This window comes from Phoca vitulina, unplaced genomic scaffold, assembly GCF_004348235.1.
Source record: "Phoca vitulina isolate PV1807 unplaced genomic scaffold, GSC_HSeal_1.0 scaffold22, whole genome shotgun sequence".
Lineage (NCBI taxonomy): Eukaryota > Metazoa > Chordata > Mammalia > Carnivora > Phocidae > Phoca > Phoca vitulina.
In genome coordinates this window covers 9,685,932-9,713,429 of record NW_022589725.1, presented here as the reverse complement: position 1 = coordinate 9,713,429, position 27,498 = coordinate 9,685,932, and the positions used below count along the sequence as shown (strand labels likewise).

General features: G+C 47.7%; 1 protein-coding gene across 1 annotated transcript; it reads left to right on the top strand.

The window, feature by feature from the left end:
• The first annotated feature begins 830 nt into the window (after positions 1-830).
• On the top strand, positions 831-19,245 carry AAR2 (AAR2 splicing factor). Its single transcript, XM_032419801.1, has 4 exons — positions 831-894; positions 3,602-4,410; positions 7,311-7,540; positions 16,497-19,245. Exons 2-4 carry the CDS (start codon positions 3,654-3,656, stop codon positions 16,662-16,664), a joined length of 1,155 nt encoding a protein of 384 aa, XP_032275692.1. The 5' UTR covers positions 831-894; positions 3,602-3,653; the 3' UTR covers positions 16,665-19,245.
• Positions 19,246-27,498: the final 8,253 nt, after the last annotated feature.

Sequence of the window (27,498 nt, the reverse complement as noted above, 5' to 3'; positions counted from 1 at the left end):
ATATCTACTTACTAGGGTTAGTGTAAGGCTTAGAAGTTATATATGAATGGCCTGCCCTGTGGATTTTGGACTTACCTAGCCAGTCCTCACAATCATATAAGCCATTTCTTTGCAATAAACCTCTTAATATATGTCTCCTATTGATTCTGCTTCTTTGGTTGAACCCTGACTGACAGAACCATGCAGCACAGAGCAAGACCCCCAAAGAGAAGCCGTTTATTAATGCAGTCATTAATTAAACTTGTGATAAATACACACACCCAGCTGAGCCCTTGTGTCTAGAGCCCTTGTGCCCAGCCTTCCTGCTGGGTTCCAAGGAAACAACAGAGAACCAGACAGGCAAATTCCCTCCCTCGTGGCCGCTTGTAGCCTGCACGCCTGAGGACACAGGATGATTATGGCCACAGGGATCCGTGTGGTGGCTACTGGGGCTGAGACTGGTTCTTCTCCGCCCTGCGGGCTGGATTTCTGACAATCTCCTCTAGGACTGATTGTGGTTGGAAGCTGCGACCGGGTGGTGATACTCAGGTGGAAACTGGCTGACTGGGACCATGACTGATCATCTGATGTGGCTACTAGGCAGCCATGCTCTTGACCCCAGCTTCAGCGACCGTGACTGATTGAGACCAAAGGGCCAGGGCTGGTGGATGTGTTTCTGGAGCAGGATATACATAATTTGGTGAAAGTTGTTATCCATGGTTCAGGAGCTAAGACGTGTAACTTAAACTAGCAAAAGGCAACATTTGATGGGGCGGAACCTGCAGGCGCGGACCGTTCCTCCCGAGACCAAGAGCTCTGCCGGGCCGCTTTCGCCGGCGCTCCCGTCCCGAGCCAAAGCGCGAGAACTTCCGGTGCGTTTCGGCGGTGCTTGAGAGCGGGGAGAGTCCGAAGCTGGTGAGTGCGGCCGCTTGGCCTGTTGGAACTTTTCTGCTTTCGTTGTCTCTGTGGCCCGGCCACCCTTTTCCCGGCTCGGGATCGCGGAGTGCCCTGAAGTGGGGCGCCTCGCCGGGACCCGCGTCCCGCCCTGTGGGCCGGTGCTGGGACCCTGGTGGCTCTGCAGGCCTTTCTCCCCGATAAACCGTCACCAGAGCCCCGCTCGCCAGTACTTCTTGGGGCACCTGGGGTAACTTCGCTGTTTCCCTAACTTGAGAACTTGGGTGCCGGAGACCTTGGCGGCGCCCGATTTGGTTCTGTCCGACTCTGTAATTTCGGGTAAGGTAGTTTGCCCAAACCGACCCTTTGTTTCTCATCTACAAAATGGATATCATGTTTTTATTAAATAAGTGCTTATCGAGCATCTAGTGTGTGCTGGAGGAACAAAAACACTCAAGTCTCACGGAGGTGACAGCCCTCTACTAAACATAAACGCAAAATTGTAGCCTGATCAATGAAATGGGAAGGTACAGGGTGCCGGGGGAGTGAGGGTCCCACGGGATACCTGACCTAACCCCGGGTCAAGCAAGCTTTAGTGAGGAAGTGAATATTGAGCTGAGATCAGAAAAAATGATTTGAGGAAGAGTTTTTTTTTACCCAGGGAGCCTCCTGCTTGAGGGTCTGTAAGAGGCCAATGTGGCTGGAACAGAAATCGGGGGGGGGGGGGGGGGGGGGGGGGGGGGGGGTGCATGGTATGAAACAATCAGGAGTTGGGAGGGGCCAGGAAGCCCAGGCCTTGTAGGTCTTATAGGTCATGGTAAAAATTCTGATTTTCCCGGAGCCATAAGAGAAGCCACTCAACATGGCATTAAGTGTGGCTTAGATTGGCATTTTGAAAAGTTCACTCTGGCTCTTGGGATGGAGAAAGGGTAACTTGGAGTAAGGAGGTGATGGAGAGAAGCAGCTGGATGTGACTTTGTGCATCCCAGGGCATTTTCTCCGTGTCAGGCCATGTACCAGCTGCTGAAGATACAGGGAAGAGAATTACAGCTGGTGTAATTAGAATAAAGGAATGTCATTATCAAGGAGGAGCACAACCACAAGGGAAAATGGCTAGTTGATGAACAATTATTCTAAATGCAATAGCTCTTCATTTAGCAAGTATTTATTAAGTACCTTCTGAATTCAGGGTTGGGAATAAGATGATGATGATGCAAATTATTTAGAGCAGTGGCTTTCAGGCTTTTTTGACTGTGACCTACAATAACTAATACATTTTACCTCATGACCAAGAATCCATACAAACACATAAAACTTCAGAAGACAGTTATTATCTTTATTACTCATGATGCATGCTGGGTTTTTTTTTTTTAATTCTCCTTCCATTAAAAAAAAAAATTAATGCTGGTTGAGACTCTAAATTGATTTCTTAACCCATTAATGAGTTTTGACTTGCAGTTAGGAAAAAAAAAAATGCTGATATAGGGTGAGTCATTTGTCGTGGTTTGGGGTTAAGATGATAAAACATTGCCCCTAACATTTTTGGAACCAGGTTGGCCTTCCTTTCCTCACTGTTTTATTTTGTTCTGTTTGCTTAACATAAAAAAGAGTAAGAAGAATTAAACAGGCAGCTGGTTCTTCAGTTTGTGAAATTTGGGGGTCTTGTTCGTGCATCCGGCTGGGTTGGAAGTGCCTAGAGGTAGTGGTGACTGTCCTACTCTGTGGATGTTTCACAGATCATTGTTTCAGGCAAAGATCTGGCACGGTGCGGGCGCTCAGTGATTATTTGTTAAATTGAATAGGTAAGCATCTTGGGACTAGAAGGTTAGATAATAGTTTGGATTAAATTAGTTCATGTTGGAACCATTCCTATAAATACCACCCAGGCAGTGTCTGCCTGCCTACACGTTGTGCCAGTATGTCCCCATGGATAGTTCAGAGGTGGGTAAAATAAGTGTTCTTGCTCTTTCTCTTCTAAATACTGATCCTAGGCCAGCCATGCCACCTGAATCCATTCTGGGGAAGGGATCCAGAGTTGCCACTGACTGTAGGCCCTATGGGAAGTTGTTTCACTCCCTGGACTTCAGGGGTTTTTATGTGTAAAAGGAGAGGAGGAGGTTTGTGGTTGAAAAGCTTTCTGCTTCCGACACATTTTGTGAATTTTAGATGCCGAGCACCCACTTTCCACCTTCTGTCCATGTCTGGGCCTTCCTTGAGGCTTATGGGAAACTGGGTATATGCTGGATTTAATCATCCTTCTCAGCTCCTTGGGACTCTTCAGCAATAGGGTTTAGGAAGAGTTATAGTGTGAGGCAGTTTAGGCACAGTTGTAGTTTCGAATAGACCACCCAGGCTTTCCCCACCTTCATCCTGTTGTGAGAGAGAGATCTGGGAGCAGATCCTGAGTGGACAGTGAGAAGAACACTGGCCCGGAGGACAGGGTACCCAGGTTCTAATTTGTGTGACCTTGCATGACCCTGAGCACGTCACTTCTCCTCAATGTCTTTCTGGCTATGCAGTGAGTGTTCTTTCTCAATAAACCAAAACACAAAATCCTCTTCTTCCTGAGTCTTACTTTCCTTATCAGTAAAATTGATGCAGGGTTGTGGCGAGGATTAAGGGAGATAATTATGTCAAGGGTCTGATTCAATCTGGCACATGCAGAATCCTCAGCAAATGAAGCATCTTTCCCCAAGTTCCAGTTAACTCTGATTTCTTTCTTTTTCAGTTGTTCTGGAAGACAAGAGGGATTCTCTTTTTGGTCACCTAGCACTGATCCCATGGCTGCCATGCAGATGGATCCTGAGTTTGCCAAGCGCCTCTTCTTTGAAGGGGCCACTGTGGTCATCCTGAATATGCCCAAGGGGACAGAGTTTGGCATTGACTACAACTCCTGGGAGGTGGGCCCCAAGTTCCGGGGTGTGAAGATGATCCCACCAGGCATCCACTTCCTCCACTACAGCTCTGTGGACAAGGCCAATCCCAGGGAGGTGGGGCCTCGTATGGGCTTCTTCCTTAGCCTGCAGCAGCGAGGCCTGATAGTCCTGCGCTGGAATGCCGTCCAAGAAGAAGTAGACCTGTCCCCAGCCCCAGAGGCTGAGGTGGAGGCCATGAGGGCCAACCTCCAGGAGCTGGACCAGTTCCTGGGCCCTTACCCATATGCCACACTCAAGAAGTGGATTTCACTCACCAACTTTATCAGCGAGGCCACAATGGAGAGGCTGCAGCCCGAGAGCCGGCAGATCTGCGCCTTCTCAGAGGTGCTTCCCGTGCTCTCCATGAAGCACACCAAGGACCGCGTGGAGCAGAATCTACCTCGCTGTGGTACTGAGTGCAAAAGCTACCAGGAGGGCCTGGCCCGGCTGCCAGAGATGAAGCCCAGAGCCGGAACAGAGATCCGCTTCTCAGAGCTGCCCACACAGATGTTCCCGGCAGGGGCCACGCCAGCAGAGATAACCAGGCACAGCATGGACCTGAGCTATGCCCTGGAGATGGTGCTCAGCAGGCAGTTCCCCAGCAGCCCCCAGGATGTGCTTGGTGAGGAGAAACAGGATTCTTGGGGAGTGGGCCAAGGGATGGGTGTATAGTAGGGGGTACCTCTCGGGTTATCTAGTCCAGTGGTTCCTGTACTTGGCTAGGAAGCAGGCTTGCCCAGTCCCCCTGGAGACTGATTCAGGAGAGCTGGAGTAGGGCCCCAGCAGGATCTGTCTATGTGTTTGTATCATAAACAAGCACCGTAGGTGAGCCTGCTGCAGCCAGTGCTGTTTGGGAAGCACTGAAGTGGCCCAGCCCCTCATTTTATAGATTGAGGTTCACAGAGGGAAAGGATTTGGCCAACTATGTGGATGAAGTGAGACCAGAGCGGCTCCTGGTTCCCAGCCTCCCATCTGCCTCCTCAGTTTTCTCCTGATTCTCTCAAAAGTGTTGGTCTCCACTGGCTTAGACCAGGATAGTGATTTTTTAAAGATTATTATTGTTTTTGTTATTTTTCTCCCTTATTGCAAAAATAATATATGGTCATCATAGAAGCAAAACAAACAAAAATTCCCTCCCAGTTCCCACCACCTAGAAATAACCATTTTGTACACTTGGGTGTATTTACTTTTCGTCTTTTGCATGTTTATGTCTCCATGTGCAGCATTTCATTGCAGTCTCTTCTCTGTGTATTTCTATGTATTTCCCTTTAGTCTTTTTTTTTCTTCCTCAATTATATGTGTTTGTGTGTATAAATGATTTTTTACAAAAACAAGATTACAGTATATTATTTTGTAATCTGCTTTAGCGTAAACGTTTTTCTGTGTCACTGAAACAGGCCCTCCTCGATAGCGGCTGCCTATGTGCCATAGTTATTGAACCAGCCCTCTGTTGATGGACCTTTAAGATGTCCCTGTTTTCCCTGTTGTGTCATCTAATGAACATCCTCGTGTGTACTTACACATACATTTAGGGTTGAATTGCTGGATCAAAGCCGTGTGTGTTGCCAGCTGGCGTGAGGCTGTTGCCCATCACCTCTGAAATGGCGAGTTAGCAAAGGCCTCTTCCAACGGGATGGTTGGAGAGTGATGTCGTTTCAATTTATATTTCTTTGATTCTAGTGACAGCAAACATTCGTCACATCTTTAACAGCTATTTGTATTTTTTCTTTTACAAATTGTCCAGGTATTTGCATATTTTTCTGTTGGAAGATCAGTGAGAAATTTGAACATAGGGCCCTTCATATCATTGGCTCTCTGATAAAAGGACACATTTTAATGGGTGCATCTTAATGCATTACACAGTATTATCATTTAATAAGTAACACTTAAGAAATTCTGGCTTAAAAATGAACAGAAATCCTGTTTTCTACCTCTTAAACGTTTTAGTTCTTCAAAGTAATCTTCTGAAAGGTCTGTTGCAGGGATAACTTTGTATCTTCCTGACAGCTCTTTGAAATTATTTCTGATCTCATAACTTAATTTCAGACTAGGTCAGAAATGCATGAATTTAAGTAAATGCCCTAATTTCAGAGAATAAGCTCCTGTTTTCACAAACCAACCAGGTAAAGCTAACTGGAGAAGCAAATCATTAACCTCTATCATAGAAAGAAAATTTGACAATATCTTGAAAATGTCAGTTCAACATCCAATATATCTGGACCAGGCAGCTAGACAAACTTAGTTCCACAAGCCTAGGAATAGAGAACTAGTTTTTCATATCTCTGGGGGTGACAGAGATCAAACACCATGCATTTAAAGAGGTACTTGGTGTTGAGTGCATCTATTCTTTTTATGGCCCATGTATAGGTATGACACCACAGAAGCCCTCATTAAATTTGAAGCCAGAGAGAATGTCTCTGATCAATAGCAGTATATCTTGGCAACCAGAGACCCAGTTGCTTGCCCAAGGACAGTGGCTTCTGGATCATGGCGTCTCTTTGTTTCAGACAGGCATCTGGTGGAAATGTGGGAATAATAATAGCTAATATTTCTTGAGCACTCCTTTGTGCCAGGCATTATTTTAAATGCTTTATGTGAACTATATTGATTTATTTAATCTTCCCCACCGCCCTCAAATAAGGAAAATGAGGTATAAACAGATTGAGTAACTTGCCCAAGGTCACACATCTCTGAAGGGCGGAGCCGAGATTTGAACTCAGGTAGTTTGGTTCCAGAGCTCATGCTATTAGCCACCAAGCTGTTCATAGAGGTTAAATCACAGAGCCCTGTGGTTAAACAAATGCAAGTGATTTGGGCTAGCAGGCTAAGCCTGGAACAAGTACTCACAAATTTTCCTCTTCTGGGAAGCTCTGGAACTGTTCTCACCCAATAGGAATTTTGTTTTATCTTCACATTGTTCCCATTGCCAAGCATTCGATGTGTGACCTTGCGTAAGTCCCTTGACCTCATCTGTAAAATGAGACAGATACCACCTTCCCTGAATACCTTGTGGAGTTGGGCTGGGGATTACATGGTGTAATGCAGCATTTCCCTGGCTCTGGAGCAGACCGTTTGCATCAGAATTACCCGGGAAGCTTTTTAGAGCTAAAGATACTGAGGCTCCATCATCTGTCCTCAACCGGGCTCTCCATGGGGGAGGCTTGGGCAGCTTTATCTTCAACAAGCTCTCCTAGTAATTCTGATAGGCAGCCAAGTTTGGGATCCACCTGGCATAATACCCATGGACACATTTTGTAAACTTTCTAAGTGCCAGGCAAATACTAGGTAGACCTCTTCTCTTACAGTCTGATTTTATAAAACCACAGTTTGGTTTTTTGTAGCTTGAGTTTAGAGCAGTTCAGCAAACTTGAACTGAGCATGTACTCAGTGCAAAACCCCACCTAGCAGGAGTGCTCTGCAGGAGGCCACCGCCCATTGCTGAGGTCCAGTAGAATTGGTGGCCTCGTAGCATCAGCTGGCACTCCAATCTCTCAGGATCATTCTCCTCTCTGCGCCTCTCAGGTGAACTCCAGTTTGCCTTTGTATGCTTCCTCCTGGGGAACGTGTACGAGGCCTTTGAGCACTGGAAGCGGCTCCTGAATCTCCTGTGCCGCTCAGAAGAAGCCATGGTGAGGCACCACACCCTCTACGTCAACCTCATCTCCATCCTCTACCACCAGCTCGGCGAGATCCCGGCCGACTTCTTTGTGGACATTGTCTCCCAGAACAACTTCCTCACCAGCACCTTACAGGTGAGCCATCTTTTGGCTGACACCCACGTGGGTCAGAATTAAGGCGAGGATGTGTGAAAGCCCCTTCGGGAGGGTTACTTTTTTGTTGCAGTTTCCTAACCTCGGGCTGTTTCCTGGTTCTCTCTTGCATTCAGTTATAAGTTCCGTGATGCCAGAGACCCTCTCTCTATACCACCCTCCCCCTGCCTTGCCCGAGAGTGCCACGCAGAGGGGTACTTGGCGTTTGAATAACCTCCACCTCTATGAGTTATTCAGCTCAAAACACTTTTTCTTTCTCCCTGTAGCCATAAGTTGCTATAACCCAGTAGGACAGAGTTTTGAAGCTTGTTATTTCCAGGGAAACATCTGCAGCTCCTTAGATCTCATTTAAGCATTAAAGTAACTTTGATTTCCTGTTCAAACAAAACGTGCCAGTTTCTGCAGAGATTCTCTGACAGAAAAAGTGAAATTTGCTTTTAACTTGGCAATTAAATTTTCATTATGAGTGGTAATTAGGGAAGAAGCTTCAAACAACTTACAATCTTCATCCCGTGCTATTTCCTCCCTTTGCAAATAGATTAGCTTCCTTTATGTTCTTGGGACAGCCTCTGTCACTCACATTTTTAACTTTCTCAAGTGTGGAAGAGGCAGAAGCTGCAATCTGCCAGTTTCCATACTTTTTGTTCCATGAGCTGCTTTTTTCTCCCTGTGTGTGTGTGAGACCACTATGAGGCCCACTCCTTTGAAGGTGGCTACTCACTAATCTACCACTCCCACCCAGGGTGAGAAAAGGAACAAACATACAGTAAATGCCTGTTGAGTAGCAGGCATCATGTTTATCATGCTACTTGGGTTCCCTCATTTAATCTCTCTGGAGCCCTTCAAGGCAGGGAGGATTATTTCCTATTTACAAATGAGAACATTGAGACTCAGAAAGGTTAAGTCACTTATGTAAGGTCACACAGCTGGTAAGTGGCAGAGTCAGGATTTGAACCCAGGTCTGAGTCTTGTGATTATGCTCCTGTGTCCTGAATATAGTATAGACTCCCCCAGTAAGGATTCTTGGTTGACATCAGTGGAGACACCGTGAGGGGCTTATTTCTCAGAGGCATGGGATACTTTTCTACAAACAACATACTATTGGAAGAATCCCTGTAAGCGGGCAGCTGACTTAAAACCCTGGCAGTTGGGGGCCTTGTGCAGACCATGGGGAAAGTTGGTCAAGCTGATGGCTTGAGCCTGGTGTGTTCCACTTAAACAAAAGAAAAGAGTTATAAAACTGCTCTTTTATTGGTTCTTGACATAACAGAGAGAAATTAAGTCCCTTTATCTCTCCTCTGAAGGGGAAATACCACTCTACCCCCAACAAGTTCCTGGGTTACATGAGCTAGTAACTGATGAGGGGTGAGAGGAGGCATCAGCTTGCTGACTTGCATCTGGCAATGACCCATGGGAACGATGTGCTACCCTTGTGATGTGCGTTAATGCTGTCACACAAACCTAGGAGGGCCACACTGTGTCATTGGCTGTCCTGACCATTGTCAGCAGAGCTGACAGACAGCTGAGCTCTGATTGCTGACGCTACGTTGCCAACAATGATTTATGAAGCAGAGAGGGCCCGGCTGGATTGCTAGATGCCCAGGTGGGGTGTGCAGAGCTGATGGTTGGAAGAATTCTGCCTGGACTTTATACCAAGAAAATTTGATGTCATTATTTGGAAAAATCCAGGACGTGTGCCTTTAAAAAAATATATGAACACATATTTTTGAGCATCCTATCTTTATATATGATATTTTCCTGAAAGTGTTGAGGGATCCGTATATTAGGGTTCCTGCCCTCAAGAGATTTATTTATTGATTTAGCAGGTATTTGCTGAGCATCTGCTATATTCAATGCCTAGAAATATAGCTGTGAACAAGACAGAGTCCCTGACTTGCAGCTTATATTTTGGTAGGAAAGTAAACAAATGAATTGATCAAGTCACTCCAGACAGCGTTGTTTAGAAGGTGGTCCTGCCCCAGTACCATTTACCTGACATGGGCCCTGAGACCCTTTTGGTCTCATCTAGATTGCATCAGTTTGTCAGCTTCCATGCCTACCCCTGTCAGTGCACCTATCTCCCATGCTGCCACCTGAGTTACTCTGAAGTGCAGATCTGATACTATTTCTCTGCACCTCCTAATTGCCTAGAAAGTTAAAAGCCCAAACATAGATCACAAGGCCCATTCTGATCTGGCTCCTGATCTGTTCTCCAGCTTCTCCTTCCTCTCCTTGTTTTCCCCTGTCAACTTCAGCAATAGTGGTCTCCTTACAAGTTCAAGGAAATGCCATGCTGTTTCAGGCCTTTTTTCTTTTTTCTTTTTTTTAATATTTTTATTTATTTATTTGAGAGAGAGAGAGAGAGCACAAGCAGGGGGAGGGGCAGAGAGAGAGAGAATCTCAAGCTGACTCCACGCTGAGCATGGAGCCCTATGCAGGGCTCGATCCCACAACCCCAAGACCATGAAATGAGCTGAAAGCAAGAGTTGGAAGCTTAACTGACTGAGCCAGCCAGGCACCTCCCCCCCATTTTTTTATCATGGTAAAAAAACACATAACATGTATAGTATTGGTAACTATAAGCACAGCGGATCTCTAGAACTTTTTCATTTGGCACAACTGAAACTTTATGCCCGTTTCATGCCTTCTTAACTGAACATGATTTTCATTCTGCCTGGTGTGAACTTGTTCATCCTACAAGATGCCCTCAAGGCATCCCTCTCTGTGAAGCCATTCCTGATCCCTCTCCTTTCCATACTATTAGCCTACTTTGGACTTGTCACTATTATATTACACAGGCTGTGCTTGCTGAAATGTGTACATTGTCTGCCTGACTTCCCCACTAAGCCGTGAACTTTTACCCAAAGCCTGGTTTGTTGTTCATCTGGTTGTTTTCAACACCTAGTCGAGGCCTAGCACTTCTCTCACATTGTGTTATTGGGTATTTTTAGATGGCTAGAGCACATAATTCCTGTGGTAGTGTAAATAGATGCCCCTAATATGACAGGTGTAAATGGTGCAGTCTGATCAAAGGGCATTATAAGCACTAAAAAGGAATTGGTTAATTCAGGCTAGGGTTGCAATTTGAGGAGGAGAGAGCGGATCAGGAGTGACTGTGAAGGGAGGCGTTTAGCCATGTGCTGGAAGGATGACAGATTTCAACAGGCACAATGTAGAAAGGATATTACAAGATCTTTTTTTTTTTTTTTTTAATGGAGAGTTACCATTGGTACCATCTTGGCAGTGAGAATCTAGCCCCCCACACGGAGGCACTCACTCAGGATGTGTGTGAGTGAATGAATCAGCCCATAAAAGCTTTCTTCAGCCAGCCGCCTGCTCTGCCCCCCAGGTAGTCAAGTAAGTGGAACTGGCTTTCTTACTTAGGAGCTTAAATGGCTACTACCCATGGAGAGGGACTGGTGTTTGTATGTGTAAGCACTTAAAGGCTGCCACATTAGCTGGTATAAAATTAGCCACATAATGGTCTCTGCCATTAGAGGCCCTTTTGAATAGATGCCACTGGTTTTTATAAATCCCATGGATTTAGCTTGAATAAAAATTATTTGTTTTACAAAAATAGATACAGTTTTTTCTTTTATTAAAAGCAACTTGAGTCACCATAATTTGTTTAAAACCAATGAAAGGATAATCTGAATTTAATAGTATGTTAGAAAATGAGTTATGTACAAAATAAGGATTCTCATTGCTGATTGCATAGCATTTAGGCATATAGTCACATAACCTGTTTTTTTATTTTATTTTATTTTATTTTATTTTTTTAAAGATTTTATTTATTTATTTGACAGAGAGAGACACAAGCAGGGGGAGGGGAGAGGGAGAAGCAGGCTTCCTGCAGAGCAGGGAGCCCAATGTGGGGCTCGATCCCAGGACCCTGAGATCATGACCTGAGCCGAAGGCAGACGCTTAACGACTGAGCCACCCAGGCGCCCATACCCTGTTTTTTTAAATACTTTAAGTCACAATAGGCCATCTATGCTTTCCAGCTTCATTTCTTGCCAATATTCTAAATGCCAGTGTTCATCTTTAACTCTTGATGGAAGACACTGGCTCTGAGTGATGTCTGTAGTATTTTTACCAGAACACCTGTCATGATCAATTTCACCTATCTACTTGCACACCTTCTGCCATCAGCTATCACTTTTGCACACTTATTGTGTGCATTATTTCATTTAGCCCTCACCACAGTGCTCAGAGCTAAGTATTTAATCTCACTTCACAATGAGGAAACAGGATCATAGAGGTCACATGATTTTCCCAAGATCACCGGAGCTAGTGGATGGCAAGGCTGAGTTTTGATTCTGAAGTCTGTGGTGGGCTCCCATTTATTTTTCCCAGATGAAATATCCCAAATTCTTTAAACCGACCTCAGAAGACATGGTTCCTGTTGCTTTTTACTCTCCTGGTAATCATTGTGAAATGATAGTTTTATTTAACACCATTTTCTTCTTCTGCAAGTAGAAATAGAATGTTCTACCTCTGGCTAGTTTCATTCTAAGTTGAATAATCATTTGGGAATTGAAAAAATTAGGAAATTTCATCTTTTTTGTCTGTCCAAAAAATAGGATAAGGTAGTGACTCAGCTACCTACCTTGATATTTTGAATTTCTCAAGGTGACCTGACTGAACTCAATTTATTTAATTTGGGTTTAAAAGAAGGCTTTTACGTTTCTGGCTAAAGTAATTTACAGTTTTAGAATATACAGACTTAATGATAAAAATATTAATACCTTTTTCTATATTTAAAGAAAAATACCCAAGGGGTGTGCTTTTAGTTTTAGAGAAATGCAGTTGTTTGTGAAATGTTGTTGTCCTCTTTCAAAAGTATTTTTAAAAGATCCAGGATTAATCTTCCGATATTAAGATGATTCATTTCTCAGTGATGTTAAGAAGCGTTTACTCGACTTCACCTTAACAAGTAAAATAAATAATTACCAAGTTTTCTGAAGAAGCCATAAAATTAAAAACAAGAGAATCAAAGTAAATTATTGTTTGAAAACTAGGTAATGTCTGTATATCTCCTTTTCTGAATTATGGGTTTTTAAAATATCAAGTTTGTAAACGATTGGGACAAAAATAGATCACTGGATGCCAGGGGCTTGGGTAAGGGGAGGGTTTGACCACTAAGGGGCAGCACAGGGGAGTTTTTCGGAGTGACAAGACTGTTCAGTATCCTGATTGTGATGGTATGTGGGCTTCAGACTCATAAAACTAAATACCAAAAGAAAAAAATTAATATCTTGATTATGTCATATAATGGTTGCATGGGTGTACACATTTGTCAAAACAAATTGAACACTTAAAATGGGTGAATCTAGTTGTATGTAAATTATACCTCAATAAAGTTGCTTTTTAAAAAAAGTCAACCTGGGCTGTGCCCTGGGTCCTGGAGGCCTGCAGAGGGGACAGTTCCAGAAGCACCTGGTCTCCAAGTCCCCTGGCTCCCCACAGGGCAGTGCTGAAAATATGATGAATGTATTAAGTCTGTGTCGAGACAAAAAGAAGGCCTTGGTAGGGACGAAGGATTGAGATTTCCCTACTTGGACTGGATCTCGCTTAACATTTATTACTTGCTCGGCGTTTATCACCATTCTCATCTGTACAGTGGGAATAGTAATTTCCTGTCCTCTTACCTCCCAGGTTTATAGTACACAGGCTTGTAGTAAAGATTAAATTGACAAGTTCTTTAAAAAGGACAAAGCACTTTTTAAATTAGAAGCCTTATTTTTCAGACAGAAGGTTTTCTATTATACCTGCCTCTGGTTGATTTTACTCCCAGGAATCGTTTGAGAGATGGGTGGGAAGGATGAGTGATGAGTCTGAGCCCAGCCTGTTTGGACCTGTCACTGCTGGCCATTGCCAAATGCAGGGCAGTCCCTGCATCTCATTCATATCTGTTCAGTGAGCTTCCTTTGGGCCCTCACTCTATGCCAGGCCCTGGGCGATATGCTGTGTGTGACATGTTGATAAAAAGGACTCATTCTGTATTCTTAAGGAGCACAGATACTGTGAGCACAGTGTGAGAAATGCCATAGAAAGGTTCAGGCCCAGTGCTAGGGGAACAGAGGCTGGAGCAGTTCATTTCAGGTTGGGCTTTTGTAAGAGACCTGTCACAAGGAGGTGGCTTGTGAGCTGGTGACATTCAGGGGCCACCTCCTCCCCAGGACGAGTCCTTTATTTTGTCCAGCACCATCACATAATTATTGAGCAATTATTTGGTGCCAAGGACTTGTGCAAAAGTGAACCAAAAATGGATTTTCATAGAGTCTATGGTCTTCTCATTCTTTTGCTCATTAAAACACCTCATGGGTCCTTTATGTCAGACCCTGTGCCAGGAGTGAGTATGCAGTAGGAGAAAGAGTCACTGCTTTGGAGTTGCTCCTTGTCTCTTGGGAGAGCTCAACAGTAAATGGACTGTTACCTAACTGAGATTGAAGCTACATTCGCCGTAACCCTGGGCGCTGGAGGAGCATAAAGGAGCACCTGTGCCATTCTTGGTCTGGGAAGACATCCTAAAGGAGGTGAGGTCTCTGCTGAACCTGAGTCACTAGTAGAAATCAGTAGGTGACGAAGGTGAAAGCAGGGATGGAAGGGTGTTCTATGCCGAGGACAGAGCACATGTGGGTAGGGGCACAGGAGAAGCAGTAGAGCGTGTTTGGCAGCTGCTCAGCGTGGCTGGAGAGGTGGGGCTGTGTAGGGAGGGGTCCAGTTTACTGTGGAAGGAGGGGAGCAGGAAGAGGCTTTTGCAGCTTCAGCCAGCAGGCTCCCCAGGACCTCAGGACAGACCCAGGGGTATGCAGGGCCTCTGGAACTAACGCTGTTTGAAACAAGGCTTCTCTGCTTCCCGTGCAGGGCCCCTCCCCAGAGCTCCGCTGGGCTCCGCAGTCGGCACTCCAGGGCAAGCCCCGTTAGCTGCCTGCAGACAGGCGGCCGGCTTCCCTGCCGCCCTCTGCCACCGTGCTCACACAGCCCCTCTAACTAGTTATCGGTGGGCTGTTTCATTGTGGCTGTGCTGCCTGCTCCTGTATTTAGTCGATTCCCAAGTTAATGAAACCAAATTCTGTAACCCCCCACTTATGCTTCTGCACACCCACAGCCCCCAGTCACTTCTGTCCCTGCTACCACTCCGACAAAATGACTCCAAACAAAGACCACTGAAATGAGCTTCACTCCTGCCACCAGGCAGTGGAGAAGCAGCCGTGGAGTACCCCTGTTAACTTGGTCAGGTCAAGGCCCCCGGAGCCCAAACTCCTTCCATGGTGATCTGCAGGCCGGCTACAGCAGGAGACAGATGTGGAACAAAGAGCTTCCCCCACCCTGACGCTCCTGCTTCTGTGGGGTGGTCTGGGGAAAACTACTCCTTCCTTTCCTGTTAGTTTTCATCCAGTCACTTAACTCCTCTTAGCCTCCATTTCCATAAAATAGGTATTCTGGTGCGTCTTCCCAGAGCATGGTGAGGATCTGTTGAGATACTCCGAAACTTCTTTGAATTTGAAAACAGTAAAATAGTATAAGAAGGAGTAACGAGTTTGCTGTTACTCTTAGAAGTGATTGGGATCCAGGAAAATCCAGAATGGAGTGTCAGATGTAGAGAAAATTACTGCTCTGCCCCCTGCTCAATGTTTATATCAGATGAAACTGAATTAAAAAGAACATCAAAACAAAGGATTAATATCCAGAATATCTAGAGAACTACAATAACTCAACAACAACAAAAAAAACCTGACTAAAAATGGGCGAAGGACTTAAATAGACATTTCTCCAAAGAAGACATAGAAATGGCCAGTACATCTACATGAAAAGGTGTTCAGCATCACTAATCATCAGGGAAATGCAGATCAAAACCACAGTGAGATACCACTTCACACCCATCAGGATGGCTATTATTAAAAAAAAATAATAATAAATAAATAACAAAAAACAGATCTTGCCAATGATGTGGAGAAATGGAACCCTTGTTCATTGCTGAAGGGTGGCTTCCAGGGGTTGGTGGGAGGGAGAAATGGGAAGTTAGTGTGGGTAAAGAGTATCAGTTGGGAAGGATGAATAAATTCTGAAGATGGATGATGGTTGACAGTTGCATAGCCATGTGAATGTACTTAATGCCACTGAATTGTACACTTAAAAATAGTCAAAATGGTAAATGTTATGTGTATTTAATTTTTAAAATGATAATGTAAAAACTGGTTAAAATGGTAGGTTTTGTATTATGTACATGTTACCACAACTTTATTTTTTTTTTTAAGAGAGAGAGAACATGTGCACGAATGGGGGGGGGAGGTGTGCAGAAGGAGAGGGAGAGAGAATCCTAAGCAGGCTCCGCGTCCAGCATGAAGCCCGACGTGGGGCTCTGTCTCACAACCCTGAGATCATGACCTGAGCCAAAATCAAGAGTTGGATGTTTAACCTACTGAGCCACCCAGGCGCCCCTGTAAGCACAATTTTAAAAGAAGAACATCAAAGACAACTTTCAAGGGGACTAGAAACCTCTGACTGGCAGCCTGTGGCCCATGAAGATTAGAGCAGCAGTTCGGCCTCGTTGGCCTAGGGCCTGGGACTTTATGGGCTGCAGGGGCTTATAAGCCCTCCAAGCTTTTCTTGGTACCAGCTGGTGTAGTTATAGCCCAGGTGCCCAGGAGAGCTCCCCAGGGGACTGGGCCAGGGTGATGGCCCCCCTGGCCTTACTGTCAATGGGGCATCTCTGCCCAAGATAGTAATTTTCCATTCTAGTCCTGCCCCAGCTTCTCAGCTGGGTTTGGACCTTCTTTCTTGGTTTGGGGGGAGCACAGCAGGTGTCCTGGGCCTGTGCCAGCAGCAGCTGATCCACCCGCCCCAGAGAGCTGACACCATGAGGAAATTTCCACAGCTTTCTCGGCCCCCTCTGTGTTCTCAGGAGTGACTTATCCTCTGTTCTCTGTAGGTTTTCTTTTCCTCCGCCTGCAGCGTTGCCGTGGATGCCACCCTGAGGCAGAAAGCTGAAAAGTTCCAAGCTCACCTGACCAAGAAGTTTCGGTGGGACTTTGAGGCAGAGCCAGAGGACTGCGCCCCAGTGGTGGTGGAGCTCCCTGAGGGAGTAGAGACTGGCTAACTGGGAATACTGTCGGCCAGGGGAGGTCCCTTCCCCCACGGCTGCCGTGCTGGCCTCTCCATTCACCCCTTCCTTCTGGGACCTGCGGGGGTAGCGGCCCCACCAGGTTCTGCAAAGATGGAGCCAGAATTCCCTCTTTCACCAATAAATAAGTTTCTTCAGTGCCCAACAGGCCATATGCATCCTGAAGGCACATTCATGGGTTCCCGTCATGGGAAGGCTAACCTGACCAGATTCCATACGGGCTCTTTCAGAAGCTCTCGGGAGAGACCTGCCTCAGCAGCACCCTGCTTCCTTCTGAAGGAGAAGAATGTGAGCCAGTAGCCTAAGAAAACTGATTGTTTATTCCATAGGATGGTTAGAAAACAAGAAACCCTGGACTGCACAGTGTCTGAGCTATCAGTTGGTGATTTAAACGTTAAACAGGGTGCTAGGGAGATGAGCTAGAATTTCTGCCTGTCATTGAATGGGAACACATCACAGAAGACATGGGCATGGGACCACTCAGGAGCTCCAGACTGGGGAGAGGGGACCCAGAAGACAATTGGGTTGAGTCTGACAAGTGGGCAGCTTTGGCTTTCTCCAAATAAGTCCCTTCCTTCTGTCCAGAGGTCCCAGTGGGTAGTTGTCCAAGACTGCTGTGGCTTCTGACCTCAAGGGCCTTCCTAATGCCACGTCTCTCCCATCTGTTCCATTCTGAGGCCTCAGACCCAGAGGTGAGACTTGGCAACCCTTCCATATGGCCCCATTCCTCACCAGAGCCACCATGACTCTCTCCAATGACCTGGAGATTCAACAACAAAGAGAGAGGTTCTTGCTCTGGAGAGGCTTCTTTGGCCCCGTTGAAGTTCTGTGCCTTTATTCAGGGCTCTGGAGATGACCTGGCCAACCTAGATCTTCCCAGTCCTGCTGTGGAGCTGTCAGCCACAGGAGTAATGATGCTCCCATTCCCTCGGAGTCCTGAGGGTGTGCCTGTCACACACAGGTCCTGCCACCCTGACCGCAAACCACTGTACTACGACAGGAGTCCCTGTGCCATTCTTTTCCAAGGTGCGGCTGACACCAGGTTTCTGAATGAGAATCCATGCTAGTTAAGACTTTTGGTTCCACTTGTTTCCTTGGAGATGTTTTTCCAAGAGCATAATGTACATTAAAGTCTTTGAGTTGAGACTAAATCCCCTTGTGTGAGTCTCTCCTGCAGTTAATTTGCCCACTTCTCAGCTGCCAGGCCACTGTCCACAGACACACTTCTCCCTACTGAGTACCAGGCGACCCTGCCTGATGTCTTCAGTCTCTAGAGGAGGCAAGCACCCAGTGTTACCTGGCGCCTCCGAGATAGGCATACCTGAAGGAAGGATTGAGGCCCTGTAGCTTTGTAATCAGAAGTTGTTCTCTTCCTCCTGAACCCCACTCATCACAACTACTTGGGAAGCTTGTTAGAAGTGCACATTCCAAAGGAAGGAACTCCTGATCCAAGCTACAACACGGATGAACCCTTGAAAACGTTGTGCTGAGTGAACGAAGCCAGATCCAGACCCCATGTTGCATGAGTGCATTCATATGGATTGTCCAGCATAGATCCACAGGGAGGGAAGTTAGTGGTTGCCAGGGACTAGGAGAGTGGGGAATAGGGTTGACTGCTAATGGCTACAGGGTTTCTTTCTGAGGTGATGGAAAGGTTCTGGAATTAGTGATGATTGTACAACCTTATGAATATACTAAAAGCCACCGAAAATGTGCACTTAACATGGGGAATTTTATGCTGTGTAAATTATATATCAATAATAATTTTTTTAAGTGCATATTCCCGAGCCTCACCCCGCAGGAATTCCGAGGCAGTGAATCTGGATATGGCCTGGGTCCGAAGGCACACTCAGTTCTGAATAACTACCTAGAAGTGATAGCATTGCAAGTTAGTACCTAGAGCTCTGCTGGGAGAGGATGTTTCGCACGGACGTTGTCAGGGCAGCACCTAGAAGTGGGGTCACGTGACTTTGTTCTGTGAGCTGTTGGTCTTCTGTCTACACAGACCTGCTACCCCCACCACCCACACAAGCAGGGGTTAAGAGAACTAAGTGCTCTGTTCTGTTACTTCACTTACTCCTCACAAAAGTAGGGGGTAAGTGCTACTCTTCTCCCCATTTTATGGATAAGAAAATGGGCTCAGAGAACTTCAGTCATTCTGCCGGGGCCCCACAGCTAGGAAGGATTGAGGGCAAGAGTCAAGCCCAAGCCCCTTGGTGTCCAGGGCCCCCGACAGCCTTCCCCTCTCCCTGCTTCATCTGGAGCCTTGGTCCTGGTGCCAGCCAGCTGTGCGACTTCGGACAAGCCCCTTCCCTTCTCCGGGCCTTGGTCTACTTACATATAAAGTAAGAGAGTTTGCTCGGATTTGGGGTTTCTGATGTAGATTCTCCAGGCTCCCTCACATATTTAAAAGTGGACTGTTGTGTTATTTTAAATGTTTTCAAAAGGGAAACTACGTTTGCACAGGATAACGTGACGGCTGACAAAAAACCAGTAGGTCTCTTGTTTGGGGCTGGAGTGACATCGACTCCGCCTTCTGCGTGTCCCAGCTGGCAGTCCTCTATGTGTCTTTGATGAATAAAAAATGTGAAAACAAATTAATTATTACTTAATACTTGCAGTTATTTCTGGAAGGCAGAAACCTTGCAAACAGAGAGCCGGTGGCTTTGCTGATCTGTAAAGCTCCTTCCAGTTCTAACACATCTAAAAGTGAAGCTATTGGCAGGACCTGGCCTGATTTCCAAATCCCTTCTAATGCAGGCCTCCTGAGGTCTGGCTCTTATTTGCAAGGCTGCTTTATCCTATTAACAGAATCAGCAGAGGTAGCAAGTCTCCAGCCACTCCCACTGTCCCCACGACAACCCTCGCTGATCTGAGCCCATCCCTCTAATTTCTCACCGCTTGAGCAGCGGAGTAGTTCCCCGCCGTGGACAGCCTCTCACCATCGATAATTACTTTCCCACGTCATCCCTTGTAAATATTATTTAATATGCCCAGGGCGCCGTGACATGTTGGTTTCTCCAACTAATCAGACTCTGGCTTGACCAAAATGCCATCCCCTGCTGAAACGGGGGCTGGAGATGCTGGGTGAAGCCGTCACTGAGTCTCAGCCGCATCACATCTGCCAGATCTCAAACAGAACGGAGTGGGGACCCTGGGCTCCTGCCCCGGACTGGCCTCCCTGCTGAGGTGGGGCTGGTGGTGGGAGCCAGAAATAGTGTCAGCTGTTCCCTGCTGGGGGGGTAGGGGTGTGTCCCCAACCTGCCAGGCCTCCTGTCCTGCATCCTCAGTCTGGTACTCACCAGCCTCAACTCACTAGGTTTCTCTGGAGAACAGAGATCCTAGGGGCTGTGGGTTAAAATGTTTGGTGGGAGGAAGGTAGGAGAAGTAGGGGGCTTCTCAGTCCAATGTCAGATGGCCTGTGTGAAAGAAACTCCACAGGTCTGTCTTTCTTGGATCTTTGTCTATCTCCTTCCCTCCCCAGATTTCTCCAAGTTTCCTGTGTCACCTCCAGACATTGCTACCTGGCTCAAGTCTGGACTCAACACTTCTAAAGGGATGCTGACAGATGGGTTACATTTTGGGGAGAGGGAGCTGTCACATGAGAAGCAGCTGGAGAAAAATGTGGGGCCCTCACCCAAGACAGGCTGGGAGAGCTGTCTTGAAGGAGGAGTTCTCTGCACCCTTCAGAGCGTGGAGTTGGGACCCACGGGAGAAGTTACAGGGAGGCAGCGGTGGGCTCTCTTCCTTCTTCATCCGAACGGTACTTTCGGAGTCCTGCCCCGGTGAGCTTACGCTCATTTGAGGGGGACGGGCAGACAACAGGCATAAGAAGTAGGTTACAGAGATTGTTAGTTATAAGAAATGCTCTGGAAAAAACCAGAGCAGGATAAGGAACATTGAGAATCCTGGCAGGGTAAGAGGAGATGTCGCGATTTAAATGGGGTGACATTTGAGCACAGATTTGAAGGTGAGCAAGGAGCCATGTGGGCATCTGGTGGAAGAGGGTTCCAGGCAGAAGGAACAGGGAATGCAAAGGCCCTGGGGCAGGAGCATGCCTGGTGTGTTCTAGGAACACCGAGGGTCATGTGGTGAGGGTGCGGTGATCAAAGGAGAGGAAATCTGGGCAGCTACGAGGGAGCAAACTGTCCAGGGCTTAGGGGCTGTTGTAAGAACGTTGCATTTCACTCAATGAGATGGGGATCCATTAGAGGGTTTTAAGCAGAAAGTGACGTGGTCTGACTTTTGTTTTAACCCGGATCACAAGCTGCTGCGTTGGACACAGACTGCAGGGGGATGGGCGGAAGCAGGGAAGCGGGGAGGGAGGCTAGAGCAGTAATCCAGATGACGGAGGGCACTGACTCGGGTCCCAGTGCTATCAGATGTGCATGCTGGGCTGCATTCATGACTCAGGTGAAGGGTGCACTGGAGGCCTTCCAAGGGCTCTGCTAGCCCGATAACCCCTCACTTCTCCGAAGGCTCAGAATCTAGGCAGAATACCAACTCGTTGGGTCCGCATCCCCACACAAGTCCCCACTCTCCCGTCCCATCGGGGATCTGTAACTTGCTGTCACGCGGTGGTCTTGCGGCTCACAGAGAGCTGAGGGCATGTGAAGCCCCCACTGGTCCTCATCTGTCCTGGTCAAGAATCATTCCTGCACCCACTTCCACCATGGCAGTTGTGCGGACTTCCTGATGATTCGTAGGACCTAGCATGTAGCGGGGGGCTTCCTCCTGGTTGCCAGGCGCTGGGTCAGGTCCTTACCTTAAACGGGCGGAGCTCCAGCTCTTCAAGGAAGGCCTTATTCCTCATGGTACGGACGAGGAAGGCAAGGCTCAGAGGTGAGGCATGGGCCAGCGCATCTCGGAGCCAGAATGCCAGCCCGCCTGTGAGTGCAGCGCTGCCCTCCACCTCCAAGCACTGCTTCATAAGGACAGTTACATAATCTGGGATAATGACCTGTGGATCCAAGGCTGCCAGCCTGACGACTTACAGCAGCAGCCCCAACCCCACCGGCCCCTTGGTTCATGACAGCTTCCTTGTGTTGCCACCCAGACCCTTTGTGTCCACGCTGGACCGACCCCACACCTGGGTGTGGGAGGAGGGGGAGCAACATCCAGTCCAGGAGGAGGCTGCTTCTGCCCCTTCCGGACCACTGGGGCCACAGGGCTGGGGGGGCTGCTTAGTCTGGGGTGCGTGTGAGCAGAGGCCCCTTGCACTCTGTCCTACCAGAGTTGCTGTTGAGTTTGCAAAAGGCATTTGCTTTAGAGAAAGATGCTGCCAGATGTGGGGGCTCCAAGGGGCTGATCTCATGCCCAGACATCTACTAGGCAGGTCTTCACCTCTGCTGTCACCTCTATGGCTCAATAAACTGTTCTACTTGGGGTCTCACAGCCCGAAGGTAGAGGATGGGATGTGGGAGTTTGGGGGGGGGGGTCTTCATGGCACATTTCGAATGAAGAAGCCTACACCACTATTCTTGTCCCTTTTGGAAATTGTTTATGTCCTCTGCTCATTTTCTGTCCGATTTTTTTTTAAAGATGTTATTTATTTATTTGACAGAGACAGCGAGAGAGAGGGAACACAAGCAGGGGAGTGTGAGAGGGGAAGCAGGCTTCCCGCTGAGCAGGGAGCCCATTGCGGGGCTCGATTCCAGGACCCTGGGATCATGACCTGAGTCGAAGGCAGATGCTTAACGACTGAGCCACCCAGGCGCCCCTCTGTCCGATCTTTTTTAAAAAATATGCATTTGTCTTATCACACTATATCGTAATATTAGAAATATTTCCCCAATTTGCCTTTTAATGTTATGTTTTGAACTGTATGCTTTACTTTTTTATATGCCATATATGTCCAGCTTGTTCTTTTTGATTTGATTTTTCCCACTGCTTTAATGCTTAAAAGTGCAAGATGAAATAGATATTAGCCTATATTTTGTTCTTTTTATATGTAATGCTTTTGTTCATTTTGTTTATTTTATGCTTTTTTTAAATGTGTTATGCTTTTTTTAATTTCGAATTTTGCCACAGTCAAAACCAGGTTTCCTCAGCCCCACTTAATCCATCCCTACTCCTACCTTTTATGCCTCACATCTACTCTAGATTTTTCCCTCCGGATTTGAAGTCCTAACACCCCGCCTCGCACCTCCACCCTTGTCCTTTGCTCAGCCACTGAGAGCTTTCTCGAGAGCCTTCCTGACCCCTCCCGGTGTTCACCGCCAGAACCACATGCACAGCTGGCCCTTGCTGTCACAGTCTGGTGAGGCGGAGGAGTTTCTCATGGCTTGTCAGGGCTAGAATCATCTGTTCATGATTCTGTGGTGCCTTGCTCCACGCATGGGGCGAAGTGTGTAAATGCTTTATTGATTGGAAGATCACCGCTCCCTCTCTGAGAAGGCTCTGTCCCTGCACTAAAGGCCCCTAGAATGGCCAGTCGTCGCTATTATTGTAGACTGCATGACTCATTTCTGTTCACCTCTCTTTTTATTTTTTTAAGATTTATTTATTTATTTATTTGACAGAGAGAGACACAGTGAGAGAGGGAACACAAGCAGGGGGAATGGGAGAGGGAGAAGCAGGCTTCCCGCGGAGCAGGGAACCCGATGCAGGGCTCGATCCCAGGACCCTAGGACCATGACCTGAGCCGAAGGCAGACGCTTAACGACTGAGCCACCCAGGTGCCCCTGTTCACCTCTCTTATAATGTCAAGCCTCCTTTGCTTTGAGGAAATCTTTTTCTATTTTCTACATCCTTGAGAGGAGCGCCAGTCACAGTAACTCAGCCATCCTTCCATCCGCAGGGATAGACACACAACTTCAGCGAGGCCACTTGGCATCATCCCTGGGATGCTTCTTCTAGGTGTAGAAGGGTGCCGCCAGTTTTTGGAGTTCTGGTGGTAGGGGACTCTCAGTTGGACCTAATAGGGCTCATGATACCCATCAAAGAAGAAAAAAAAAAAACCCTCGCACCTGAAATGAGGATGAAGCCAACACAGGAAGAAGCTGAGAGATGAGAGTGAGAAAGAGCCAAAAACATCACTGGAGCAAGCCCTACCTGCAGCCCACAATCCCCAAGCTTCCTCCTTCATGAGCGAATACAATACCTTTTTATCTATTATTTTTATTTTATTGTGGTAAGAACATTTAGCATGAGATCTACCCTCTTAACAAGTTCTTAAGTGTATAATACTGTATTGTCGACTGTAGCTACAATGTGGTACAGCAGATCCCTAGAACTTATTCATCTTGCTTAACTGGAACTTTATGTCCATTGACTTGTAACTCCTCATTTCCCCATCCCCCAGCCCCAGGAAACCACCATTCCATTCTTTGATTCTATGAATTTGACTGTTTTAGATATCTCACAATAGACAAGATACGGAAATAACTTATACATGTCCATCAACAGATAAATGGATAATGAAAATGTGATATATACATGCAATGGAATATTATTCAGCCTTAATAAAGGACATTCTACAGAATGTGACAACATGGATGATCCTTGAGGACGTTCTGCTGAGTGAAATAAGCCATGGCAGAAAGACAAGTACAACGTCTTTTTCTAGAAGCCCCTTGCAACAGGTTTCTGCTCTTGCAGCCAAAGAACCCTGACTGACTCACTCCTGCCTCCTGAGGCTTTGACCTTCATCGCCTGTCGCTCTGCAAAACTCCCAAGAAGTCACAGTTCAAAAACGACACTTAGAGGCCACAGGCTTATCCTGCAGTTGGCAAAACCAGGATCCCAGGAGGGAGAGAGAACTCGTCCAAGGTCACATCATGAATTGTTTTCTGGGGAAAAAGAGTTTGAACCCAGTGGCCAGCAGCCTGGAGGGTGCTGCGGGCCCGGGTGATGGCACTGGAGCGTGGGTTGGCTGTTGACCTGCTGTTTGGGGATGCACCACCCAGACAGGATGGCCGCTTCCGAATCAGCCTGTGAGCAGGCAAGGGGGAACCCGCCATGGGCCAGAGCCAGGCTGGGGAGGGCATCAGGTGCCTCTGTTGTTCCTGCTCCTGACGTCCCCCACGCTGTCAGGAGAGGGTGGTGGTCAAGGCCATGGCTGCCATTTACCGAGTGCTCACTATGTGCCCGGCAGCAGGTGAAACATGTAGCTTTACCTGTATTCAGCCTCACAGCCTCGCAGCATCCGTGTGAAGGAAGTACCATGGAAATCTCCATTTTACCAGCAAGGAAACTGGCCCAGAGAAGTCAGGGAGTTCTCTGATAGTCACACTGCAATTGAGCCACACACTTGGACAAACCCAGGCCAGCCTGACTCCAGAGCCTAGGCTCCTACCTTGTGTCAGGGGAGGCAAACTCAGAGGCCAGCAGGGGTCGGGCAGGCCACATGACTGAGTGGACAAAGAACCCGCCTCGGCTCTGCAGTTCCAGCCGCTTGCGGCCAATTCAAGGCAGGCTTGTCAAAGCTTCCAGTTTTTCAAGAGAAGCCGGAAATCTGGATTTTTATGTGCAACTTCTCTATTTTTAAATGTTGGCAACAAATTCCGATTAAAAAAAAATATGGTGCAAGCCAACCAAAATCATATTCGCAAGCCCATGGATTGCAACTTTCCTGCTTTACTATACTCTTGTGTGGCCTCAGGACCTTGTTCTAGTCCACGGAGGGCTCTATCCATCCCCTGGCAGGAGAACTGACCTGTCTGGATTAGAGGCATGGTGTTGGTAGGTCCTGGCCTTGCCCTGCCCTCAGTCTGGGGAGACACCAGAAGCAGGGCAGGGGGTGGGGGAAATGCCAAGAGAGCAGAGACTCACGACTCAGTTTTACAGGTGAGGACCTTGAGCACAAGTGAGGCAATGTCATTTACATTACAGTATCCTAGAGAAACTCAGGTTTCTTGAGGTCTGCTGCTTGAGGTCTTTCTGAGCCCCACGTGTGGTGCTCTTCTCACCACTACCCAGCTGATGGCCATTGGCTGGGAAAAGGAAACACCTGGATTCTGGAGCGTGCCAGAATCCCAACCTTGCCCATTGCAACGATAATACTAGGGAAGTCACAGGGCGGGGGGAGGGTCCTAGCGATTGTCTGATCCAGGCAGGGTGGGTCCCGGCACACACCAGTCCCTCACCCAGGAGGGATGTGATGAAGTGATCATGACACCCTTTCCTTCTCAGTGTGGTGCCCCAGGGAGCCTCGGCCACCTGTAGGAAGCTGCCATGTGAGAGAAACCTGTTTGTCTTTCCTGATCTAGTTCAAGTGCCCTCTTCTTAGAGGAGGGGGGAGAGAGGCCCCGAGAGGGTAAAGGTTTTATCTAAGGTCACCTGGTGTGTTTGTGCCAGGGCCAGTGTCCAAGCTGCCCTGTGTCCAGCCTGGAGCGTGGGCTGTGTGGGGGTGAGGCTGCTCCATAGGGGAGTGTCCCTGTGGTCTCATTTACCTGTCTCAAGCTCAAGAGCTGCGTGCTGGGCCTGAACACCTTACCCGTGTTCCCCACCAGGAAGCTGCAGCTCTACGAGCATGTCAGGAGCCTTGACATTGCCATAATCCTTGGACAAGTCCTTTAGCTGCTCTGGGGCTCAGTTTTCTCCTTTGTAAAATAGCGATATTGGTTCTGCCCCCGGGCTCCTCTGAAGCCCCAGTATCTAGTCCCCGAAGGGCAGGGGGCCGTGCACCCCCCACCTCCAAGAGCAGGGGTCCAAGCCAAAGATACTTGTGGCCCCTTCTGTGTGCTGCATCGGGAGCCAGGACCCGTGCTACCAGGGCACACCAGAGCTGAGTCTGTCCCCTCCATCCTGATGCTGCCGGGGCCAGAGGGTGGGCTGTGCCCGTTTCATCTTCAGGCCACCAGCCCTCAGCCCTCTGGGCCTGGCACAGAGGAGAAGAGTGAGTGAATGGATGGGTGAATAACAGCCTAAGCAGTCCTTGTCAAGTCACCCCATGTGCCAAGCTCCCTGCACGTCACCACTCATCCCGGCAGCGGTCTCGTGCGGTGGAGGGAGCCATACCCCCTCCCTGTCATCTGTTCATAGGCATACACACCCTTCTCTCCAGGCTGTGGTTTCCCACTCTCCCCAGAGCCCAGAGCTGTTTCTGAAGGCCCAGCCAGGGCAGCTACCCACGAGCTTTCTTCAGACATTCTGGGCCTCACCCTGCATCCTTGGCTTGGCGGGACTGGACTTTGATGGGCCTCACAAGGCAGGGGTGAGACCAGTGGGATGAAGTTATGGGAGGCGGATCGAAAACCTCAGAACTGTTTTTGAGGTAGTTTATAGTCAAAGCTGCCCTGAATGGAATGGGCTCTTTAGAAGTAGTGACTTCTCCATTCCCAGGGGCATTCAAGTAAAACCTAGGCAGCTTAATGGGGTTAACACAGACCTCTACCAGGAGAGTAGTTTTCTAGGTGACTATGAAGTTCCCTTTCCAGTTCTGAGACCACAAATCATTTTTCTAGGACTTCATCCCAAAGTCACTTGCTAAGACAGAAACGGGTATTAGCAGACGTGATTCAGGACAGAGGAAAGGGGAGACTGAAGGCAAGTTGTTTGTGAACACACAGCTGGGACCAGGGACCCTGAAACCCAGCTGCCTTTTTGCAGGAGTTTCACTGGTCCTCCATGGGTCAAGGCCAAGGCTGATGTGACACCCTAATCTAGCCCAAGAGGTTCCCACAATGGTGCTGGGGGGCGGATCCAGCCACCAAGTGGATGTAGGAGCCAACAAAAGCAATGGGGTAGGAGCTGGGGCTCCACCTTCAAGTTGGCCAAATGCGGGGCTACCCAGGGGACAAGCAGCTTTTCAGGATCCCCAGGCCATGGAACCCTGAAGGCCTGTACACTCAAGCCTACGGGGGAGGCA

Coding starts and splice junctions, on each gene's coding strand:
- AAR2 (XM_032419801.1), top strand. CDS start 3,654: ATGGCTGCCATGCAGATGGATCCTGAGTTTGCCAAGCGCCTCTTCTTT. Junction 4,411..7,310: donor CAGCCCCCAGGATGTGCTTG/GTGAGGAGAAAC, acceptor TGCGCCTCTCAG/GTGAACTCCAGTTTGCCTTT. Junction 7,541..16,496: donor TCCTCACCAGCACCTTACAG/GTGAGCCATCTT, acceptor TGTTCTCTGTAG/GTTTTCTTTTCCTCCGCCTG.